General features: G+C 36.7%; 1 protein-coding gene across 1 annotated transcript in view; it reads right to left on the bottom strand.

Moving 5' to 3' along the window:
• Positions 1-7,684: 7,684 nt before the first annotated feature.
• Positions 7,685-25,806, bottom strand: part of LOC145983851 (R3H domain-containing protein 4-like) — a 38,106-nt gene continuing 19,984 nt past the window's right edge. Inside the window, exons 2-6 of the mRNA XM_083116895.1 lie at positions 25,295-25,452; positions 17,242-17,357; positions 15,611-15,793; positions 11,184-11,325; positions 7,685-8,243 (exon numbers count right to left, since the gene is read on the bottom strand). Coding sequence (XP_082973021.1) covers positions 8,125-8,243; positions 11,184-11,325; positions 15,611-15,793; positions 17,242-17,357; positions 25,295-25,452 — 718 coding nt within the window. The 3' untranslated portion in view covers positions 7,685-8,124. The remainder of the gene's footprint in view (positions 8,244-11,183; positions 11,326-15,610; positions 15,794-17,241; positions 17,358-25,294; positions 25,453-25,806) is intronic.

Genomic DNA, 25,806 nt, shown 5'->3' with positions numbered 1-25,806 from the left:
CTGCAAAGGTTCAGACATTCCAGATGAAAAGGCTAAGCATATTCTATTAGCAGCAATAGGGCACAAAACGTATGCTGATTTATATAATCTCATACAACCAAAATCTATATCAGAACTCAGTCTTGCCCAAATTCAACAAATGTTGATCCGCCATTATGAGCCCAAGAAAAATCTCGTGCTTGAAAGGCATAAGTTCTTTCTTATTAAACAGAAAGAAAATCAGAACATTCCGGATTTCATTGTGCAAATCAAAGAACAAGCTTCAAAATGTGATTTTGGTGATCTCATCGACTCAATGTGTCGCGACGTATTTATTCTTGGTATGAGAAGTGTGCGCGTTAGAAACAGACTGTTATCAGATCCTGATTTGACCTTGAAAAAAGCAATAGATACGGCCATGTATCTCGATGAGCTAGAATTAAATGAGGGAATTATTAATCAAAGTCGCTCAAAGAATGCTGTGGAATATTCTGAAACTCCAACTGAAGTCACTTCGCAAATACAAAACAGGTACAAGGACAAATTCCGAATGAACTTCAGACAAAATAGAACTGATTCAAGGGATATTGATAACAAATCAAACAATGATTCTGGTAAACCGTGTGGTAATTGTAATTCTTTTCATTCTAATGGGAAATGCCCAGCTTTGTATATCTGCTACTTGCAGATATTGTAAAAAGAAAAATCATTTCTTGACTGCCTGCAAGAAGAGAGAATTTAACAATTCTAGTAAAAGCAAATTGGTTTCTGGCACTAACATTGTGCTTAACACGGGTATCAATGAAAGATCTATTGATATGCAAGATAATTCGAAACTTTCCATTGTACCTAACAATCACAGCAATTTTAAACATATGGTCCGAGAATCATCCATTGATTTTTCAGATTTTAATGTGCCGTGCATTCCCATAGATCACAAATTTGCAGATGATCAAGTAGAAAAATCTAAGTGCGAATTTGTTGATTACAGCGCCGCTAGTGTCCAATGTAATGCTCTGTGTCCAAAAATTTTCACTACCTTCATTACTAAAGAGAGTGAATCTGTTTGGCAAACACAGGGATCGTTGTTTGTCGACTTACAAGTCAACAATTCTAAGATTCCATTCCTAGTGGATACAGGTTCTGTTTATACTTTAATTGATAGCAGACAATTTGAGTCTTCATTGCGAGGTTGCACTATATGCAATTTTCCTATCGTCTTGAAAGCAGCAAATTGCAACAATCTTGGTGTATTAGGAAAAGTTAATGTTGAAGTTATATTTCGAGGAATGAAACATAACTTAGATATGATTGTTGTTAAGACAAAATTGAATCGTTCGATTATGGGTTTGTCTTGGATTGATGTTTTCATGCCTGAATGGCGAAACATCTTTGTTTCACATACTCTTCAGACGGTTTCAAATACTCTTGAATCGTCATCAATAAAGGAACTGGTTGCGAATCTAAAGAAAGATTTCCCTATACCTTTTAATGGTGACATGTCCAAGTCGATCAAGCGTTTTGAGATAGATTTGCCATTAAAGGACGATGCTACGCCAGTATTCAAGAGATATTATGACGTCCCGTACTCGCTAAAGGAACCTGTCAAAGATGAATTGCAGAAGTTGGTTAGCGACGGAGTCATTGAATCGATCAAATCATCATCGTGGGCTTCTCCTCTTGTTGTTGTTCGTAAGAAAAACGGTGAATTAAGATTATGTGTATCCTACAAGAACACTGTTAATCCGCAACTCAGGAAGATGGGACATCCGTTACCTAGAATAGAGGATCTTTTCAACAAGATGGTTGGTTGCTGTTGGTTCGTTTCATTTGACCTTCGAAGTGCTTACCTTCAGTTACGCCTATCTCTTCAGGCTCAGAAGGTTCTTGTCTTCAACACGGAATTCGGGTTATTCAGACAGTTGAAGCTTCCCTTCGGAGTAAACTCTGCCAGTGCAATTTTTCAAGCCACGATGGAGCAGATATTGATGGGTGTAGACAAGGTTTCCATTTTCCAAGACGACATTTTAGTGGGAGGAGTTACTCTTGAGGAGTGCTATGATAACGCACGAAAGGTGCTAAATCTTTTCTCCGATTATGATGTCCACATACAGAAGGGATGTATTTTCGTGGGCGAAAGACTAGTTGTACCTGAATCTTGTATACAAAGTGTCCTGTCTCTGTTACACAAATTCCACCAGGGAACATGCAAAATGAAGGAAATAGCTCGTTCATCGTTCTTCTGGAACACGATGAATGAAGATATTGAAAGGGTTACATCTTCGTGTGATACATGTTTGCGATACAATAACAGGCCCAATGTACCAGGTACCGCATTCGAAACGTGGCCTATTGCATCGCAGCCTTTTGAGCGTGTTCATCTTGATTTCTTCCATTTCTCGGACATGGATTTCTTATTGATAGTTGACGCTTACTCTCATTGGATATCTGTGTGGAGAGTGAAGAATGTGCGATTTGACACCATGATTGGTTACTTAGAGGAATTTTCCTCATGCTTTGGATATCCGAAAGCATATGTTACAGATAATGGCCAACCATTTGCATCTTCAGACTTCAATTCTTATTGCTCAAAGAAGAACATCAAGCTTCTTCACTCAGCTCCGTACACCCCTCAATCAAATGGTCTAGCTGAAAGGAATGTTGGGGTGGTGAAGAACTTACTACAAAAGAACTTTTCGAATCGTTCATACATCACGTTGAGAGAGATGGACAAGTTCGTTCTTGAGCTTTTAGGCAGATTAAGGAATACTCCAGTGCACGGATGTAGTCCAGCAGAACGTTTGCTCAAGTTTCGGCCAAGAACGGACATTTCCGCTTTTGACACACCAAATGGTTTCGACAATCAGCCTATTAGTCCCGTTCCGTTTATGCCGGGGGAAAAGGTGCTTGTTGAACAACGCAAGAAACAATTCAGCCATGGATCCAAACACAAAATCGGAGAAATTGTTATATTGATGGGCCGGAAGATGGCGAAGGTGATTGTGGACAATGACACGATTGTTGTTCATCTCTCGAAGATCAAGAAGTATCCCGACAAGGTCGGAAAAGACATCCTTGTCCGAAAAAAACCAGTGCTTGTTGGAGAGGAAGATTATCTCCCAGTGCCTGCTTATCAGGATCCAGTGATACCTCCGAATGCGGCCTGCGACAATCAACCGGTTAGGAGATCACAAAGACCAAGACGACCGCCTGACCGATATGGGCAAACTACATGAAACGGGAGTCTCTTCAACCTAAGGGGGGGAGAGTGTCGTATGCTGATTGAACTCGAACGCCAGACCTGATTATTAAATGTTGTCGGTGTTTAGTCTGTGCGTTCTTCCTGTCAAACATGTCCAATATGATATAGCCATCCTGTGCGACGCAACTTTGTATCTTCATATCACAATGTAAGTTATTGTGCTGATTATGTTAATGTGTTCCTAAATTATACATTTACATTCGTGTTGCTAATATTGTTTTATTCCTGACTCCATTTCTTGTGTAATTGAAGAACTGAAAGAACCCGAAACTCAACATAATACTCTAGTTAGAATGAATAGATTGTAATTGATTTTTAGCCTGTTCAACTGTCCATATTTTTTAACTGTTCAAAATTTTGAAATAACAGAAAATTTGTAGATTGATTGGTTAAGGGCTGGTTTTTCAAGGTATGGTTAAGGTTAATGTTAGCACGTAAGTGGAAGTTTGCAAAAATTTTGGTTTTTTATGTACAATTAGCTCGTAACTGTAAGTGATCTGGCGATTATTTTAACCACTACTTCTTGTTGCAGTTACCAGACTAACTGGAAGTTGTGAAGCAACATGGCTACCTCATGGAGCTATCGAAGTTCCACACTCGACAACTTCAGTCAGATTAAACAAAATGTGATACACTAAAGAAGTTAAAGTAGTATAGAAGACTTATTTTGTTTGGCAGAGCTCAACCAATGTCCAAGCAAACAGGGAAACTAAACAGCATGGTTGCTAGAATTTGCTTGGCGAGATCGTGTTGGCACACCAATTTTATAGAGTCACTCGGGGGGTATATGCCCATTGGGTTAAATGCCCACGCCTTCGTATCTCGCGCAACGTTAATTTTATGGCAACTCTCAGACTCTTGTTTGAAAGCGTCCTCCGTGGTGAGACGAAGCAGCAGGTTTGGAGCTTGTGAGAAAAATCTGAAGCCATCCAGGGTTAATTTATTGAGGTAAGAAGACAATTTTTGAGGTACTAATTTTTTGGACGTTGCTGTATTAACTGTGTGGAATAATATTCCCAAGAGAGAAAGAAACTGAATTATATTTGGTGTAAAGATTAAGAGTTGGGGAAACATATCTGCAGAGTGAAACTGCCGCATGGTGCTCAGAGTTGCCAACCCAGTGATTCCATTTTCTGCTTGTAGCTGTGGAGTGATATGCCCACAGAAATTAAGTACAATATGCCCATGCCCATGGGCATTATTATGATAAGAAAGGACCACAATGTGACTGGATCCAGTGTATTCGTTGTAGTATTTTGATGCATGAAATATGTACCAAATTCACGTCCACGTGTCCAAAGTAAAAGAGGTTATGGTAAATTCAAAATAAATATTGTTAGAAATGTTATGCATGTCTGTACAAATTATGTTCTGTTTACGAAACAAACGTTAATAATCTTCCAGTTAATGCTGTATATTATTTTCCTTTAAATATGTCTTGTCAAGTATTACAAGAATTGTTTCTTGTATTGGGCATTTTACCCTGAACACGGGGCGAGTTGCCCAAATTGACATTCATCTGTTTATTTTTCTATGGTTCTTTTGCTATAAGACTTACAGTAATAAAACTTATAGGTAACAATAACAAAACATGTAGCTTTCATTTGACATCCTTTTCATTGTGACACTCCTTCATTTCGCAAAGCTATAAACAGAAAAAAAAAAAAAAGTTGGGCGTATTGCTCCTACTACAGTGGCTGCACTTGCAGCTCAACACTGTTGTTTAAAAATTGCAGCACTGCAGGAAGTACGTGTGGTGTGTATCATGCTCTGTGGAATGGAGGGGAGGGGTGGAGCAGACTTCATCGTGGTGGAGGGGAGGATACACGAACACAAAAGTTTCCATCCGAAGAGTGTTTTGTTTGTAGTCCCTTTATATTTGCATTCATTACAACCCAGAACTGTCTGTGACTGTACTTGATCACCTTTTGTGCATTCCTCATTCCTATAAAGCAAAAATCAAATTTGATAGTGTCATATTTGCGCATATAGCATGGCAAGGTCATGCTAGCCTTTTGAATAGTATGTATAATGGATAATGATTAGATGAAATTGATGAAGGAACACTCATGAAAGAGCTTATTCATGGGACAACCTTGTGCTGTGATGTCAGATAAGGTATGCCTACGTTGTTAGGTTAGGTTCTCTTGGCAAAAATACACTGCAAATGTATAATTTATGCAAAGAGAACTAAACCTAACAAGCCTAACCTAAAAACTTAGGCATTTAGCCTAACAATGAAAGTATTCCCAGGTGACATGGGAAAGTGGGATCCAAACTACTGTGTGCATCCACCAGGTAACCCAGGACCCCTTGATTACAAGGCAATAAAAGTCAGTTTGCTTCAACTATAAGTTGATCCCATAAAAATGTACAGGGATTGTGCTTCCTTCAACTGTATCTATTTCAAAGATTATCCTGTCTCATCTCAAACCTTACTGAATTATTGTTTTGAAATTGGACATGAAAGAATGTACCAGAGAGAACTATGATCTCATTTCAGTCATTTACATGGTATCAAACTACTTCTTGGTTTTAATTTTGATCACCTTACTTAGATACAGTCTGTACTAAATAAGAATATATATATATATATAACACAGGAATAGGGTTAGAAATGGTGCCAGAAGGGCGGATAAATACAAATAATGAAGGAGACAGTAAACACTTACCACACGAATAGAAATAATTCAATATTTCGCGATCTGAGTCGCATTTTCAAGAAGGTAGATAAAAGATCGACGACACTTTGAGTAGAGGCACAGAATACTGACCGTAGCGTCTCTACGGTCAGTGTTGCCAGAAACAGTTGAAAGGAAACACGAAATACTTTAGCCAGTGTTTACTGTAAGGTGGGTGGGTAGTTCCGGGGAGGAGAGGAAAGAGTTACTGGTTGGCTACGTTGAGTCCGGGGGGTATAGTGGCGTGCATGCCTGCTATATAGGCCCTTTCCCATCGCCTGCGGAAAGATGTGTCAGAGCGGGGGGGGGGGGGGGGGTAAAAGGTGGATGATGGCAACACGGAAGCAGTTATTGAAGGTGGTATTATGGCTGTTGGTGTGGATGGCAACTGTGAAATCGGAGTTTTGGGTGGAGGAACGGTGATTATTTATCCTTAGGTTCAAGGGGGTGGAGGTTTCGCCTAGGTAGAAGTTGCCGCAGATTTGACAGATGAGGGTGTAAATTAGGTTGGATGAGTGGCAGGTGCCCTTAGGGTGAAGGGTGAACTCACCTGCCGCTGTAGGGATCAGGAGGGTGGGGGAGGTGATGAGTATGGGGCAGGTCTTGCATCTGGGTTTGTTGCACCTGTGGGCTGGGGGAAGGGGTGTGGAAGGGGTGGGGGTGTTTCGGACCAAGATGTTTTGGAGGTTGGGGGGGCGACAGAAGACGACCCTAGGTTTTTCCCGAAAGATGTCTCTGGTCTCGGGATCACTGTGCAGGATGGGGAGGAGGGAGTGGAGGGTATGTCTGATTTTCGTAATGTGAGGGTAGAGCTAACTCCCACAACCGCACCAAACAACCCAAAACCAACCCTCCAACTCTGATCACCCAATACCAAATATATATGTGTGAACATATTTAATGTATCATTTTATTAACTTACTTAGAATCTGTAAACTAATACACATGTATACGACAGTATTTTATAAGTATTACAGAAATATTCAAAGAGCAATGTGAATAAAGAATCTACATTCAATTAGATACATCATATCTGCATAATTGAGTGACCTTGGAAGTAAAACTTGATAACCTTCATTCACTATCGTACAGCAACTGAATCCAACTTTTACTCAATTTTGAATGGAGTGTGGGTTATCAAGTCTTACTCCTGAGTCACTCAATTTTCAATTATGTTATCTAGTACCACTCTTAATACCAAGAAAAAATTTTTAAAAAAATCACTAGTACACTATAAATGAATTGCATAGCACAAACATTTAGCCACTATACAGAATTTAACAAAGCTTTAAATGACTTACTGTAAATAAAATGTAGATAAAAAGTTCACTCATATTCATTCATCCTGTAGATACCACCTGAAGCTTATAGGTAATCCTATCTGCATGAGACTTTGAAAATTTAAAATTCCAAATACACAAATGGTTACATATTAATCTTGAAAACCAGAATATCAGGTAAAATAAACTGAAATCTTACCATTTATGGTGACGGTGTATGTGTCTTTCCAAGACACTTAACCTTGCCAACCTGCAGCTAATCAAATCATGTAAAAATGTATATTATTTGTCCTCTTCAAAATAACAAAGGGCTTATGATCTGTTATAAATGTTAGAATTGTTTGGTAACATAATTGTTATATATGTTAGAATTGTTTGGTAACATAATATGCATTTATTTGTTAATAATAAAAACTGAAACATTCCTACTTAAATATACACTAAAAATATTAGGCTTAATCATAAAATAAATGAAATTAAGAAGAAAAGAATATTGACACACACATTAAAAATTTATACACATTTATTTGCATATATATTTGCATTATAAACTTAAACAGGTACAAAAATATCCCAATTTCAGTTTTGCTCCACTTGAGAGTTATTTTCATATCTCATGAGGAAAACAATGACAATGTGTATTGTTACAATGAAAGATAATATATCTGCTTTTCAATTATTATTCTGAATAAATCAGGGAACACTAATATAAAATATGTGTAATATCTCTACACACATTTTTAAAAAGTCAACAACTGTATATTATGTTAAAAGAACTTTATTTCTTTATTATTAATCACAGTACTTTAGCTAAGTCAAAAGATAATGGGTATCACAATAAAATACCAAATAACTTTTTTACCTCACACAAAGCATTATCATACAGTAGGAAATCTGTTTACATTGTGCACTCCTGCCTTCATCAGGAACCTAGCTGTGAATAAGCGCACTCAAGATACTGCCACAAACTTAAGGAAGGCACTTGGAAACTTCCAAAAGAGTTTGATATTCTTACTCTACGGCCAGTATTGTTACCAAAACCTGAAACAGTTTGAATGCATAAGTAAAAATACTTTACACAAAAACGAAACCCTAATTAAGTACATATCCTCCCTTATACTCTGGATACATGGTGATTCACCTATAATAGCCCATAGCAATACTTAAAAAACAAAGCAAGATGTTATTGTCTTGGCAGGAATGTAATCATATAAGAGGCACAGATAAAAAAACAAAAACAACGAAATGCTTATGTTACCAACAGTGTTGCAACTTTAGAAGAAAGTTGCATTTTAGATACATCAAGTATCTCACCACATGCTCTCACACAATGTACATAGATAAAGTGCTACTATCGTTGCATGAATTCTTATGTTCGCTTATTTATTATAATAGTGCGCAGGTGTAATGAAAATTGCTGAAGTATTCTAGTTTTCAATTATTTGCACAGGAACTGATATGCTAAAAGTTGGGTGAGTAAAATACTCACAACTTGCACCCATTGCAAAATGCATATTTATATCAATCTGTAAGATCACTTTGTACCTAAAGATATCTGTTTGGCAGTTATGCGGAGATAGGTAATTTACTCTGATAAGATTACTTTTCATTTTTCAGCGTAAATTTTCTTCGCGGGTGTGTAGGTATGATAAAGCACCAACTTATGATAGGCTCAAGGAGCAATTGAATAGGAAATCTCAAAGAAAAAACAGTTTCACGGATAAAGTGAGTACTAGTTTTTCTATATTTATCTACTACCGCATCTCTCATTTCCCAATTATGAATGTATACATGTTTAGTTATTTAAAAAATAGAATTTTGTTCTGAGGTTGCGATGCTGTTGGTCATGTGGCCACGTTACACATCATATTATGTATGCACTTCACAAGGTAATATCATTGGAAAATACAAGGTGGTCCAAAACTATAGATACACCCGAATAAAAGTTGAATCACATGCTGTTCCGCAAAACTAACACTGTATGTTTGTAATAGGGGTGAGGGGAAATGTTATGACGATGATGGCTGCCATCTTGAAATCAACTTCAAAATTTTTAATTTAAACCATAACTTGTGACACCTCAATTGAATAGGAAATTTTCTCATGAGTTCCATGGTGTGTTTATTGTTATTCTAGCACCAAACATGACAAAGTTATTAACATTTTTCACATTCTACAGTCTGTATAACCTCTTAAAACTTCATGGAGAAGAAACTAATGAGAGTGGCACCAAGGTGAAATATGCTCCATGCACAGACAGAGAACTATGGACTTCAACATGGCAGTAGCTGCATACAGCTGGCTTGAAAGTTACGGCCACATGCCCAGGTCTGGCACTATCAACCTTAAATGTAATACTTGTGTTCTAAAACAGTTCAGATAAATTTTTAAAAAGTGAAATGTGAAATTACGTAACGAACCGTAAAGTTCGTGGGATCTTACGAGTACCTAGAATGTTAACCAATTAATCAATGGGTGATGTATGTTACTCATCATTCATCCTCTGATGAGAGCACTCGTCATTGGCATGACGAGTTAATGCTTGGCAATGCGAAAGGTACAAAATCACTACACTACACTAAACTACAGAAAAGACAATGGTCCCTCGTTGGGTTTTGTGAATCATTGAACCTGAATCATGGCTGGGTGTTAGGATAATTACCTGTCTATCTGAAGTATTAAGCTGAATAGAATATGCGAAGTCCTCTGTTAGCTTCTCCAATTCATCGACCAGAGCGTCGTTCCACTTCTGACCTACTGCTCTGCTAACCACCTCTTCTCTCTCAACTCAATCCCAAAAGTCAGTCCCCTCTCAGCTTGTCTCACCTCTATATCACTAGGCCATCGAGCTCTTCCTCTATGCCGAATCGTGTTTTTAATTGCCACCATGCAAACCACTGACTCAATAACCAGAAGTATTACCTGTTTCCTGAATGCTCAGGAGGTTTGCATGGCACAACACAATGCATTGTAAACATGTCTTAGAGGTTGAGACAACTGAGAAAAACAAGTGAATGCCCTGGTCAACGTGAAGCATTCAGAGAGACTTAATAAAATAAACATATAATCTTAGGGATTGATACGATTACTAGTTTAGACATTGATTTGGCTAAGGTGTTACATATAACTATAACACTTTCCATCTCCGTAACAATTTACAGAGTGTGCATAGGAGTAAAACCTAAGTTAAGCTTCATGGTGAATAAAAGATAAGGATTAAATGTTTTGTTGTAATGACAGATTTAAGTGAAGAATTAAAGAAATTTTGTATCAGCAAGAATGATTGTGGAATTGTACTGGAGAATGAGTGTTTACTCTGTTGCAGGCAGTGGAATTAACAGGGTATTAGATGATATTGTGTGATGTAGTTTGATTATGTCATGAACTTATTTTGTCAATATTATGTAAATTGAACATATAAAGGCACTGTGAATAATATTGATATAAAGAAGTAAAGGTAAAGTGCTCCCATGTGCTTAGCACCACGCCATGAAGGCATATAGGGGTGTGGGGGTAACGCCACACACTTTCTTGATCCGGTCATGAGTGGGGGTGATGTGATCAGCATCACGCCCCTGACCACCTTTACCCCCCAGGGTTTCCCACAGGTACCCATGTTATTCAATGCTGGGTGGGCGCTTCCAACGTTAGAAAAGTTCCCGGATTTGAACCGGCCGGGGATCGAACCCGGGACCTTGAGCATGGTAGTCAGATGCGTTACCGACTGAGCCACCGCGGCCAGTCAATATTGATATACAATAATAATTATTGATTACCTCTGAAAAAAAATAAAAAGATTAAAAAGAAAATGTAATGTAATTAAGCAACAACAACCACTTGCTCTCTGTCCTATTGGACAATGGTAATAGCAATATACACACAATCAACTTTCACACACTCACTCTCACACACACACCTTCAGTCATCATTACCATTGTTTACAAATAAAATGTGCAAATTTTGATAAATTCAAGATCTTACTTTGGGAATGAAGATGATGATATTGAGAAATTCCATGCAGAAGAAGTCTTTCAAAGCCAGACAAATCAGAAGAGAGAAACATAGATTTTGGATCATGGCTGAAGAAATCTAAAACTTCATCTTCAAGGTACTGAATCATTCCCTGAAACAAAATATTAGGAAATTATTATGAACAGTTATACCTTATGATAGGGTTGAAATAATATAAATATTACTACCTACACTGGAACCCCAATTTTACATTTTCCCACATTATACAGGGTGTACACAAAGTGTCTGACACATTTTAATTATTAATAAATCAGAAACTAATGAAGATACAAATAAACTGGTGGCAATGATAGATAAAATCAAAAGTTCAATGTCCTGTATCAGTACACTTCACTTCTATGTGTGTTATTTTTGTCACATGGAGAATGTCAAGACAATAATTGATTTTTTCCTACATTCAGGTCAGCATGTCAACATCCACAAACACTAATGCATTGTTTATTCTTGGATTTACATATGTTCATCACTTAAAGAAAAAAAGTCCAATAGGGTTTTGTCAGGTAACCTCGTGGACCAAGGAATCAGACCACCATGCCAAATTCATCTTCCCGGCAAGCGTTCGTTCAAAACACGACAAACAATGTTGACGAACCTTACAAAAGTGATGAAAATAAAGCCAGAATAAATGTGATATATATATACTGTAGATACTGTGGATGTTGACATGCTGACCCAAATATGGGGAAAAATCGATTATCATCTTGACATTATTTGTGTGACAAAAGTAACACACATAGAAGTGTACTGATACAAGAAATGAACCTTTTTGAGTTTATCTATCTATCAATGCTCTAAACTTTTTCCAGATTTTACATTTTCCCACATTTTAAGTTACTTCAACTTGGTCCCCTGAAAAATATAAAAATCTAGGTTTCACTGTAATTACATAACTTTAATGAAATTTTGTGAATAAAACTAACAATTTACAAGTTCTGAAAGTGCCTGATGTTTTCCAAAAGCATGGGACAATGTAAGAAATGTAAAGTTAATTAGGGATCGCCAAAAATATCCAAAAAAAATTGAGATTCAGAAATTTTACTGTCTGGATTTCGGATAAAATCTGGATTTATTTTTGTCTGCCACTTTGTTAGAGCAATTTGAGTCCAGAGAGTTGTGAATATGCTCCTGTGATTATGAGCAATATTTTGAAGATTTTGACACAACATTGTCCTTTGTCTGGTGATTTTACAAGCTCTTGTGAGATGACAAAGGGGTGGTTTGAACTTTCGACACAGTATGAGGTGGAAAGTTGGAGGTTGCAAAAAATGCACATCGCTCAAGTGAAAATGTTAAATTGAGCTGCCTGTGACTAAGGAGTCATTAAGGATCACAGAATATGTCAATTAAACATGAAGACGACCTTGAACAAGAACAAGCATAGATGAAGAGAAAGTTTAAACTGAAATAGTAAATTTCTTTTATTTTGGCAGCTGCTTTATGGCATGTGGCCTAAATAAATGTTGCTAGAAGAGATTTAATTTTGTTCATGAATTATTCTGGAAAACAATTAGAGAGTTTACTTTTCTGATAAAATGGTAGAAAGCAAATGCGGAGAAGTAGATGGAAGGATTTTATTTGGGGGGAGGGGGATTAGTTACATTAAAACTCGTAAGTTCATTTCATTATTTTTTTCTTGTCTATTTGGGGTGAGGACTTGTTTACAGCAGGGCGTCCACCCCTCTGGTGTTATTTCAGCTTACCTTACACAGGGTGGCTACAAAGAAGGAGAAATTAAATTCCCTGACAATTATAAACTAAAAGTAAAATAAATTACTACTGATATTCTTGTTTTATTTATGCCTAATTGGTAGGGATCTCGATTTTTAGTTATTTTTTTCCTAAATTGGTGCCATTACCCCCCCCCCTTCCACAATTCACATTTTCATTTTAGTGCATTTCTGGGGAATATACCTAAATTTATACTTTCATGGTGTTTTTAAAGTACTGTTTCAAATTTTAGGTCTCATGGGCTATGCCTCTTGGTGAGAATTTGATACCTTGGAAGTTATTTTCCATACCCCTTTTTAATTTAAAGGTAATGGTTTTAGATAAGGGGATTTATCCAGTTATATACTCAAGGGTGCATAATGCCCATACTTGGCGGCACACCCACAAATTCTAAATCAATCAATCTCACATGACAGATACCGATATATTACGGCACCAAAAATTGGCATTATCTTTCTTTTTTTTACTTTTCAGTATTATATTTTCCAAAATTCATGTTTTTATTTTAGAACATTTTCCTGCCAAATATACCAAAACGTACACTTTCATTGTGCTTTTAAATTATCATTTTCAATTGTAGGTCACATTGTCTACGTATTTTCGTGACAGTTTGATATGTTCGAACCAATTTTTAAGGAAGTTATGTTCCATTATTTCTCGCTCTACAAATGCCGATGTTACGATTCCCCTGTGGCAGTAGGTGAGCACTCAATTCTTGCCAAAATCACACCACTTAGCTCGGTAATTCAAAATGTGATTTAATGTGTATATCGGAATTTTTCCATGTATAACGTGCATTACAATTTTCTATTGTATAAAAATGTTGGAAAACTTGCACGTTCTATACACACAAATATGGCACATTTTGTTTCCATAAGCCTAAAAAAATACTAAAATGTTAGATTTCAAGGTATTTCTTCATTGTTTAATTAGAGTTTTTAAAATTGGCGAAAAATGTCAACAATTCACATTTTATGCCATATTCATGTTATTTCACTATTTTGAATGGGTGAAACATGTGTCCAGACATCTCTGCACATTCATAAACACTACTTCGCAGAAATTACATTTTACATTGTTATCACATTTGTAAGAAATCAAGGTTCTTGCTAATTGGAATTTACTTTCTGGATGCCCCTCTATAAATCAGTAGATGAAATGTGAAAATTTAGCAGGGCTGCCAGAGAAACGTCAAATTACTGAAGAAAGTGATATGCTTTTAGGACTGAATGATTTATGTAATTATAATAATTAAAATATTTACATATGTATTATTAGTATTTTATTTCATAACTTTGCACATTAACTTAACTCGGTGACAGATTAATATCCATCTCTCACGAGTTTAAACAGGCAGGAGGGGGGGGGGGGTTAATTGCAATGCGAATGTTGCAGAAAACCTGAGGTTAGGAGAATGCGCTTGCCAAATTTTTATAACGTTTACCAATGCAGATTTCTGTTTCACCTTTTTGTGATACTATTCAACATATATATATCTTGATTTGTTGGATTCTTTTAGGGATCAGAATAGTTCAATGTCATCGTAAACGCATCTTCACTTGTGCAAAACCAGTATTACGCCAAGGGGAAGAAAGAAAACCTTTGTAGGGATTGCTATATGAAATAAGGTTAAGTGAGGCAGAAGAGTAATAAAATTCCAGCAGCATATTTGCAGTGGTGCAGCAGACTAAGGTTCCGTTTATGCATGTGATTTTTGTTGGATGTTCCATCTAACAAATGTCATACTGGAACATCCAAGAAACATTGGATTCATAAGAGCCCAATGCATGCAATTTTTGTCGGATGTCGCAGAATGACAAATATTGAACAGCTACGTTCGACAAAATTCGCATGCTTAAACAGAGCCAAAAAATTTGTTCAATGAAATGTGGTACCACAGGAGACAAACTTGGATGCACAAGGCTCTGTTTATGCATGCCATTTTAGTCAGGTTTTGCAGTCTGAAGACATTCAAAAACAATCAATTCCATAAGAGTGTCATGCATGTGATTTTTGTCGCATGTTGTAGTGAGACATTTTGTCGAAGTTCAATGTAGTCTGACGGCGATATCAGACAAAAATCATATGCATCAATTGAACCTAAAATGTTCATCTGACAAATGCTGTACCACGACATTCGACAAATTACAGGGTTGCATAGTGCCCTTATTCGTTTCCACGTTCCTTCAGAATGTCCCACAAAATGCCGTACTACAACGTCCGACAACTATCAGATGGTGCCAAAGTGGTATGCCCCCTCCCCTCCATCCACTATATTTGTTGACAGTCCTGTCCCCTTACTACTTCCATACAGACAAGAAAAAATGATAATTCAATGCATTTTCTACGTAATGTTTAGAGGCTTATCCTTTTTTCTGCCCCTCCGGAAATCTCTCTCTCCCCCTCCCCACCTCCCATCACTAGTTTCTGGCACTGTAATTGTGCTGTGCATAAAAGAGATAAAAGTTGATGCTCAGACTTATAGAGTGAATGCAACCATGATGGAAAAGTTGAGTAGGTGTGAGATACAGGCTGTAGGCTGAATCTATAAACAAAACGTACCATTAACCTGCATAACTTTGAAATTTAATACTTCTCATCTATGGCCTTTTCTACTCATAAAAATGAACATATATACACACACTTACCAATGGCATATGCTTCCTCCTCAAGGTATGTCTAATTCCTCTCTTGATACTGAGAAATGCCTCTTCAGGTGTTATGGTTTTGCTGGATAAATGCTGATTTGGTTTCTTTACAGACTGAGTCTGTGGTGTTGAGAGAACAGCAGCCTGCATTTCCTCACTGCTGTTTATGAAATTATGCCAAAGCTAGAAGGAAAATGCACAGGAAAAAGAATCGTACAGTCAAAATAAACACACACACACACATACATACATATATACATACATACAGGGTGATTCAAAAGTCCTAAGACACCCTTTTTTCTCTGAAACGGATGTGAAACTTCATTTGGGTATATCAGGTGTGAGGGTGCTTCCAGGACATGGCCGCCATCTTGAAGTCTGTCATATTGGATTGAGGTCAAATGCATCATGGGAATTTTCGGGGGGACAAAATTTTATACCATTTCTATATATCTTCACAGCAAAATGGGGGGATTGTATCATTTGATTGACTTGTTATTGATTTTTAGTTTTGGATAATTATGTATAGTTTCCACCTACCTGCGGTGATTGCGGCGATAGGGTTGAAATGAAACACCACCTCTTATGCCTTTAAAATCAGTTTGGGGGGAGGGGGACATGGTATTCGCATTAATACAAGGTTAGTCGAGCAGACAAACTGTGCAGAATAAGGTTGACTAACAACGGCAGTGAGCCTGAAGTATCTAAAGTAAACATATACTGCTTAAATATGTCTGTATTATACAGTGACGAAACCACAGGGAGGCAGTGGCCATTGCCACCCCCCCCCCCAACAACCCTCGATGGAAGTCAAATCTAGGGTAGCAAGGGGGACAAACATTGATGGCCAAGGGCACCTTCGATTTCAAATTTTATGCAAATAAAAATTCATTTTGTAAAATATTCTTGCTTGTTTCACTTGCATTATCTGCTAGTTTTCCTCAAGTTTAGAGCTGTAGCTAGGGGCAGCAAGAGTCTGCCATGGGCGCCGAATGATCTAAATGAAAAAAAGTTGTGACAAAAATAGTTTGAGTATTTAATTTGGCATAAACGGGGGGGGGGGGATGTTTTACCTTTTAGGGCATCATGGGCCTTGGGAGGATGGGCACCCCTGGTTCAACATACATATTGGAATCTCTGAAGTACTTGCAGAATCTACAGCTTAATATCAGCCTATGTAACTGATTAAACGTTTCTACTGGTGTACTGAGCTCTGATCTTTCATTCTACTTCATTTCAATATTACAAGTGTTGTGCATTTTAGATAGCAAAATTAATCTCGAGTTATAATGATAGTCGTGATCGCATTCGAAGAATCTCAAATGCAATCTTCATTAGTATACACCTCTATGATGTTCCTTCATTTCAGAAATCACTGAAATACCAAAGTTAATGAAAAATCCACTGGGTTTTAAAATGGTTTTTTACAAGTGGGCCCAACCTGAAGCCCACCTTGGCGAACCCTGCATATCATACACATTCTGATTGGTCAACTAATTCATGAATTTCAGGTTTTATTTTTGTTTGGTAAATTGAACATTTTGCTCAAAACCCACCTCTACATCAAGAGTCCCCACTGTTACTCATACACCTCCTTACCAAGATAACACTTGAAGGACACTAAAACTTACTTGCATGTTGTTCTCATCATGAAAGAGTTTACTGAAGATAGTCTGACGTGACATGAAATCATCGATTGTTGGTTCACCTAACTCATCTTCTTCAACTAAAGTAACCAACTGGTTTACTATAAAAAATGAAACATACATTTTAAGTAAATGTAAAATACATTGTCTTCTTTTGATCATTAGTAAAAGTTATTCTATCCTTAAAACCCATAGTAAACTAAACTTTTCCCTTTGCAGTTAAATTAGAAAGCAAAAAACATCAGGTAATGTCGTTACGGCCAGAACTAATATAAATTACTAAAATTGGAGTTTTTTTTTGTTGTTGTTTTAAATCCACACTATGCCACAGAAAGGCTAATTGGGACTGGACCTACAGTTTAAAGTGGAATCCAAACCACTATGGGCCCCCAAGATAATAATAGACAGAATTATGTAGTGCTCAGATATTGTCTAGTCTTGGCATTGCATACTGTTTCCAAGGTTTTTAAGTTACATCTACTAACTGTTTAGTATCTGGTAAAATAAATACTGCATATCAGGCTTAAAAGTACAATAAAAGAAAAATCATTATGTGTAATATTTAACCAAGTGCACCTTAAGCCTTACGTAGTTTGCAAGGTAATCTCAAAATGTTTTTTTTTTTCCGTGCTTGCAAAACGTCAGCACTTGTTGGATTGTGCACAAATTGAACTGAACTGAATTGAACAGTTGTAGCGTCCTTGGCCACCTAGATCCCTGGACATTACTCCTCTTGATTTTTTCTTTGGGGTTTTGTAAAGTCACAAGTGTACAAGACACAAGTTTGTAACCTTCCTGATTTACGACATCGTATTTGTGCTGCAATCCGAAATGTGACTCCAGTAATGCTGAACAACACATGGGCGGAGCTTGAATACAGGTTGGACATCTGTAGAGCAACTAATGGTGCTCATATTGAGGTGTACTAGGTATGTAAAAAAAAACTCTGAGTTACTACTCTATACGTAGATGAACACTCTAAGGAAATATCTCAATAAGGTCATTCCATGTCAAACCAACCGATAAAAATTATTTTTGAACCTTAAGGATTCGGATTTTTAAGATTTTTTGTTTATACATTGTACCTATCAAGAGGACAAAAACTGCCAAATTTCACATTTCTTCGGCTTTTAGTTTTTGAGTTATTGACTTTCAAAAAAGCAAAAATCCGAAAATTTGACATTTTGAAATCTTTAAACAGCTGTAGATCAAAAACTATATGACTTAGAGAGCTCAAATTGGTGTCGTTTTCTTCTGCTTTTAATGATCTTCAATTTGAAATGCAACATGAGTGTGATATTTGAATTTTGTAATTATTAAAAAACTTGAAGAAAAGTTTTTTTTTGAAAATCTCGAAAATCTCAAAAACACAATTTTTAATTTTTTTGAAAATATATATATATATATATATATATATATATATGTTTTGAAGATGACAATTTGTGTGCAAAATTTCATAATGGGTTTCTATGCAAATCAATTTTTTTGTATTGTAATGTGTACAAAATTTGATAAATTTGTTGACTTCCATGTTAAAACACCATAACTATAAGCTGAGTGATTGATGTTGGAGTCTTCATATTAGTCTATTTTATAATTTTTGGACTACCAATAACATGAAAATACCTAAAATTTGTCACTTTTAATATCAAGTAAGCAAATTGAAAAATGTACAAGGGGAAGTCACTAAATTACAGTAATTTTATCCTAAACTTCATGGAGATGTATGTGCAATGAAAATTTCTGTTTTGGCACTTACTAAGGTTCTTTAGCAACATGCCATAAAGGTGTCGTGATGCCTGCTCAGTAGCACGTACATGGCAGCTACATTGTTGATTTGCACCGTAGAAGTGTTATTAGTTTTTTTGAGGTCAAAAGGGAGTGAAACCCTCTGAAATGTACAGCAGAGTGAAGGTTCAGTACGGAAGCAATTGTTTAACCTGTTGGGTCCCAAGTGTCTCGGTCGAGATACCCAAATGTAACCCTCACGGTCCCAAGCATCTCGATCGAGACGCTGTGTCAAAGTCGTAGTTCTTACGTTATAACTTTTCTAATTTTGGCTAGAATTTCGATTTTTTTTTATATTGTTCCTAACACATGTATTTAACAGAAATGTTCTTGCACTTATTTTTTTCATCATGAAAAGGTGGGAAAAGGGACTTCTCTTTTGCGTCTCTTTTCAAGGGAAAATTTTTGCCGACAAAGGAAGACCGGCTTTGTTGTTCTAAAGCAATGATTTTCACTCCCGCCTGGTAACTGCATGAGAAGGAAGCTTGTTTATCAGTATCCGATGTCAAAATGAAAGTTTTCCATGCGGGCGGAAGCAGGGGGTGGGGGTGGGGGAAGACTGGTTGTTGAATCTGCGTTGTGAGAATGGAATTTCGAGGCATGCTGAAGGAAACCTTTCTTTTTGAGCACAAGTGTTCCACAAGTTACCTTGCATTATCTAAAAATAGAATTTCAAGCAGCTGCAAGAATCGGCGCTCATTTTTCACTGCGTTCTAGCTTTTTGTCCGTGAAAGTTGTGCGTAGGTATGTGTCATTTTGTGCCCAAGTGTACACAAAGCCCTTTAAGTGTAGACAAAATGAAGAAAACTAGAAGAAAAAATTGCATTGTATTGCTCACATGCTAACTATACATTATTTGATATATCGTGTTGCAAGTGTAAAGATTTTGAGTGAAGTGACAGACTTCCAAGGACTTTTTTGTCATCTACATGTTTTTCTTGTGGTGTGAAAAGTGTGCTAGTGTTGTTTGTGCCTGCTGCATTTTGAACTTTTCATATCCTTTTTTTTTGGGGGGGGGGGAAACCCCATTTTTTAAAAAAAGTATTTAAGGGGATTTCCCCCCTTTCCCCCTCCATATGTACGCCGAATGTGCATCAATTATATATCATCTGAATCTGTGATTCATTCTGCGTACAACAGTATATCTTTCATATCTCCAGGGCATTTAGTTTCTGACCTATAGTCATTTCAATGTAACTCTGCATTTCGCTCAATTCCGAAGCTTGAGACAGTGGCGTACAAGCCTTTCATTTCAGGGGTACAACTCGCGTTACATTGGTCATTAGGGTGGAGTGAAAATTTTTTTTCTTCAATTTTGAAATGCCTGTAGTCAGAAAAGTTGCATTTTGGTATCAGATAGTCAAATAAAAAAAATCAGCTCTCTAGGTCAATTTCTTCTGGTGCCCCAAGGCCTCCGAAGTTTTCATATTTCCACTTATTTTAGCGTATTGAAAGATACATGGAGAATTCTGGATGTGATGAAATTATACCTTCATATCCGCCTTTAAAAGCAAAATAAGAAAAACTCAGGAACCTCATGTTTCAGAAATTAGTGAAAGTGTTTCTCACCAAGTGGTAGGAATTTTGATGAAACCTTCATTGCAATCAGTGTCACATCAGCAAGTCGTTGCAAAAGTGAAAAAACTTCACGAACACTATCGAAATCTCTTAAAGCCCTTTAAGTGTAGACAAAATGAAGAAAACTAGAAGAAAAAATTGCATTGTATTGCTCACATGCTAACTATACATTATTTGATATATCGTGTTGCAAGTGTAAAGATTTTTCAACCTGTGTTTGTTCTAGAGAGAAGAAAGTACCTATTCAAGAAGGAGAATTTCTTTTGGATCAAAGAACAATGAGAAAAATGTTCACTGGAAAAACTGATTTCAAAAAATCCAAAGAATTTCAGAAGAAGCAAGCAAGAAAAGCTATGGAAGAAGCAAGACTTCAGAAACATTTGTCAAGCTGTAGTGTCAATGCTGCATCTAGTAGTCCTCAATCAAGTCCATCAAGTGAACTGGAGGAAGAAGGTTGAGATACTGATAGCGACACGAGTAAAGTACTTAAAACCAAATCGGAAATGCCCTCCACTTCAGCGAATTCCTCATTAACCTCAAACGAAACTCAAATGCGGTTGCCTCTTAAGAATTTTGCTAGAGAGTGTGACAGACATTGCATATCTGACAGAAGTGCAGCTAAAATTGCTAGTGCAGTTCTTCAAGATGTAGGTGTTATTAGTGATGGAGATGTTTCTAAAGTGATAGATGGGAGCAAGGTTAGAAGGGAAAGAAGTAAAGTCAGGAAAACAGCTGCTGATAGTTTGGATACTCTGACTGGATTGTATTTTGATGGCAGGAAGGACCAGAGAAGAATTAATGAGAAGAGAGGAGTGAAGAATTATGGTCGCGTCGTAACAGAAGAGCATGTGACTTTAGTCCAAGAGCCAAATTCCAAGTATATAAGACACGTCACTGTATCACTATAAAAAATGAGATCTTGAGGTTCTGTGCTAGAAAGGAAATAAGTATGGATGATCTTTTAGCAGTTGGATGTGATGGTACAAATGTGAATACAGGAAACAAAGGATGAGTTATTGTTTTACTCAAAAAAGAACTTTCTAGACCCTTCCAGTGGTTTATTTGTTTGCTGCATATAAATGAACCCCCACTGCGCCATCTCTTTCAGAAAATTAATGGATTCACAACTGGTCCAAAAGATTTTTCTGGGGAAATAGGAAAAGCTCTACGAACTTGCAAAAAAAACCTCTTGTGCAATTCGATCCAATAAATGTTCCTTCTTCTTGTCAGCTTGTTGGGAATGTTGACTTTGAAGACTTAAGTACTGATCAGAGGTATCTCTATAATTGGTGTATAGTGTAACAAATGGACACTGCAGTGATGAATTAGCGAATTGCAAACCAGGCCCATTAAACCATTCTAGGTGGCAAACAACAGCTGCAAGACTGCTAAGGTTATATGTATAGACTGATAAATCCTCAAATAATTTGACAACTCTTGTGACCTTTGTGGTGATGGTATATACTCCAGTGCAAATATATGGATTTATCTTTTCAACTATCAAGTCAAGAGCATTGATGAAAACATTTCACACTAAGAAAGAATATAAGTTGTAAAAGTAATTAGTATTACGATATTGGGCTATATGTAAATGTAAAAGTTTAACATTGTTACATATTTTGGGTACTAATGGGTACTTGGGTAGTTTATTTTATGTATTTCGGTAGCACAACTTTATGGTTGTATTCAAATATCTATTTTTTTGCACTTGTTTACTTAGGAAACAGGGTATTCTGTTTCAGTTCAGGAAAATAAATAATAAGTTATAATTTTCGGTGAGTAAATGCTGATTTTCAATATGAAATCTTCAGTGACCCCCACTAAAAATCAATTCTTTTTTCTGAAATAGTTAGGGTTAATTAACTGTACAATAACACAGCTTTTCCCACTACAGGCATCTTCATTTTTTGAAGAAAAAAAAATTGCCCTATATTTTCACTCCACCTTATTGGTCATATGACAATGATGCAAATATTTTTATGTTTCTTACATGCCAGCGATAATTTGTATGTGCATTTTGAACTTTTCATATCCTTTTTTCGGTGGGGGGGGGGGGGGGGAGGGGGCTTTGGGGAGAAACCCCATTTTTTTAAAAAAAGTATTTTTCAGGGGATTTCCCCCCTTTCCCCCTTCATATGTACGCCGAATGTGCATAAATTATATATCGTCTGAATCTGTGATTCATTCTGCGTACAATGGTATATCTTTCATATCTCTAGGGCATTTAGTTTCTGAGATATAGTCATTTCAATGTAACACTGCATTTCACTCAATTCCAAAGCTTGAGACAGTGGTGTACAAGCCTTTCGTTTCAGGGGTACAACTCACGTTACATTGGTCATATGATGATAATGCAAATATTTTTGTGTTCCTTACATGTCATCGATCATTTCCATGTGCATGTCAGCACTGTCATGTACTTTTTTCTTGGGGGGGGGGGGGGGGTTGGGCAGTTTTTTTCCTGAAATTTTGGAATTTTGAGAGTTAGCCCCCTCCCCCCACCATATATGTGCTGAATTTGCATAAATTTAATATAGTCTGAATCTCTGGTTCATTCAACGTACAACGGTATATCACTCATCTCTCTAGAGCAATTAGCCTCCGATCTACTCATTTAACTGAAACTCTGCATTTTGCTCAAAATCAGCTCGGGACCAAGGGGGTTACATGTGAAAATGGCCTTGGGACTCAAAAGGTTAAGTCAGGGAAAAACGTACTAAATTAACAGATTCGCTGATTGATCTGCTGCTTCACTGTCTCAGTTGCCACGCAAACTGTCCTCCCACTCCGATGTTCATCACTGACATTTCGTCTTCCATCTTTAAATCTTTCCACCCACTTATACACTCCCCCCTGACTTAACCTTTTATTTTATGGATAATTCTATGGTTTTGGAGTATATAACTTTTACTACTGATCAAGGTAATACAATGATTCTGTCAGCATATGTTTAAATATCAAATTCTTCATCTATGCAAATGAAAATAAAGCACATAGGTCAACTCAAATTAAGACTGTTGCAGGTATCTAGAAGGAAAAAATATTCTCTTATAATTAAATTTGTATTTTGTAAAACCGCCACCGACCCCCTTTAAAATAACTAGCAAGAAGGGGGGAAAAAAACTTTTCTTGTACTTAAATATACTGTCACATTCAAAATAATTAATATGTAAATTTTACTACAATCACTAATTCATTGTAAAAACACTGGATATGTTATACCTATTGCCTAGATTTTCTATTCTATGCATGAGTGGCTACAATCTCGATCAAAAAAATTCTTCCACCGTGGTATCCATGCACTTCCGAAACGGTGGAATACTTGCATTGAACGTCAAGGGGACTACGTTGAAAAATAAGTGGTACGATTTCCTTTTCATTGTTACATTCTAGCATTTATTGCACTTTTAAGGTTTTCATTTGATCCTCCCTCGTAATAAGAAAAATATGTGCACACAATATACTAAATTATACCTTCATATACAGAAAAATTATAACAAAATGAACATGCTCTCACAACCACTCACATAAATCCTTCTACATTATATTATATACTATGTCTCCATTGACAAGTTTTTTCTCTGTAAAGAATAGGTGGCTTGAACACCCATTGTTGCTTGTCATTTTACAATGGTTACTTTAAAATAGTTGTGACCATGTGAATGTGCTAAGGGGATGACGACACCAAAGTATATGACTGACCGCTGTAAGTGAAATCCTGATGGGAAGGCAGTTTCTGTGAAATTTATCTTTGTTCAACTTTGAAAGGTTTTGTTACAAGTTGTAGCAGCTATTGCACCAAAAACACCACACACCACGTGAAATACTGAACTGAAACCCACAACATACTTTCACTCATGTTACTACTTGAGCTACGAACGTCTTCCCTTTCTATGAGTTTTCACGGATGTTGAAATGTAAAGTGATTAAATTCTGCAAAAGCAGCTGGAGGTCAGCTTTGTTATAAAGTCCCATTATTCAAATTCTCAGCTTCTCACATGAATATGAATGCCTACTATGGAAGAACACATTTTTTAAAAAAAAGACCGCACCTGAACAAACAAATGGAGCTGTGGTAGGCCAGTCAGTAGGACATATAGGCATGGGAGATAAGGGTCAATATCTAGGTGGCAAATGTTTTTTTTAACTATGTCCCTGTATGTCCCTGCATAAAACTGTTCTCGAGTTTGCCAGCCTCTAATCCCTGGTTGGGGAGTAAAGGAGGGTACAGCAGTTTAATGTATTTTAACCTTTTAATGAACTGCCGATTTCCTTTCCTCCCTTGATAAAGAGCCAATGCTGGTTTAAAAATTTGAACTAAGAATACAGGAACATGTTGTGACTTCATTAATTGTATGTATGGTGCTAAAGTGAATCTTGCCTTGGCTGAGTAAAGAATTTCAGTTACATGTAAGCAAGTAAAAAATTAACAACCCATCTTCATTTCTTAATAATGCGACGCAAAGTGTGGCAATGAAGTACTTTACTTAATTAAGAGCAAAAACTCTTGGAGACATTAGCAAGAATACTAGAAAACAACAGAATTGTGAATAAAAATCTGTGTCACTATAGACATAAATGGAAAGTCAATATGATTATGACCAACATAGACATACAAAAATGACAAAAAAAGAAGAAATATATGTAAGGATAATATGTTGCAATTAGTTACCATTTTCATATCTCCTTTCTCTTTTTCTCCCCAAATACTTTCTTCGCAGGCAAAATGTAGCTGGTATTGCAGGGTTCCTGCGATGAGTGTACCCAGCATTAAAATTTAACTCAATTGTTGGGGCAGTGGCTATTTCATCATCACTTGATTCAGGAATTCTGAAAATGTATTCATACACACTTAAGATTAATCATCATAATCAAAAGAATGTGTGCATACAATATAAATACAATTCCAGAAACTTACCCCTTCACATCCATGTTGACCAATACTTGATAGTGGCGTATGCTGCTTATAACGAGTGGGTAATCTCTGACCCTTGATTCATCCACCCACTCCTGAAGTCTCCCTGCAAATTTACCTCAGCATCCATACAGGATTTATGAAAATTTTACCTTATTGTTGGAACCACTATCGATTAATTGTTGTGATTGTGGTTAATCTACATTTAGAATTTCGAATAAAAAAAACATGAAAGTATAATAAACCTATAAAAAAGAACCTGTAACATA

This window comes from Lepisma saccharinum, chromosome 2 (genome assembly GCF_977018435.1).
Source record: "Lepisma saccharinum chromosome 2, izLepSacc3.1, whole genome shotgun sequence".
NCBI classification, from domain to species: Eukaryota; Metazoa; Arthropoda; class Insecta; order Zygentoma; family Lepismatidae; genus Lepisma; species Lepisma saccharinum.
The sequence above is the reverse complement of the archived record's forward strand: the minus strand, read 5'-3'. Positions and strand labels throughout refer to the sequence as shown.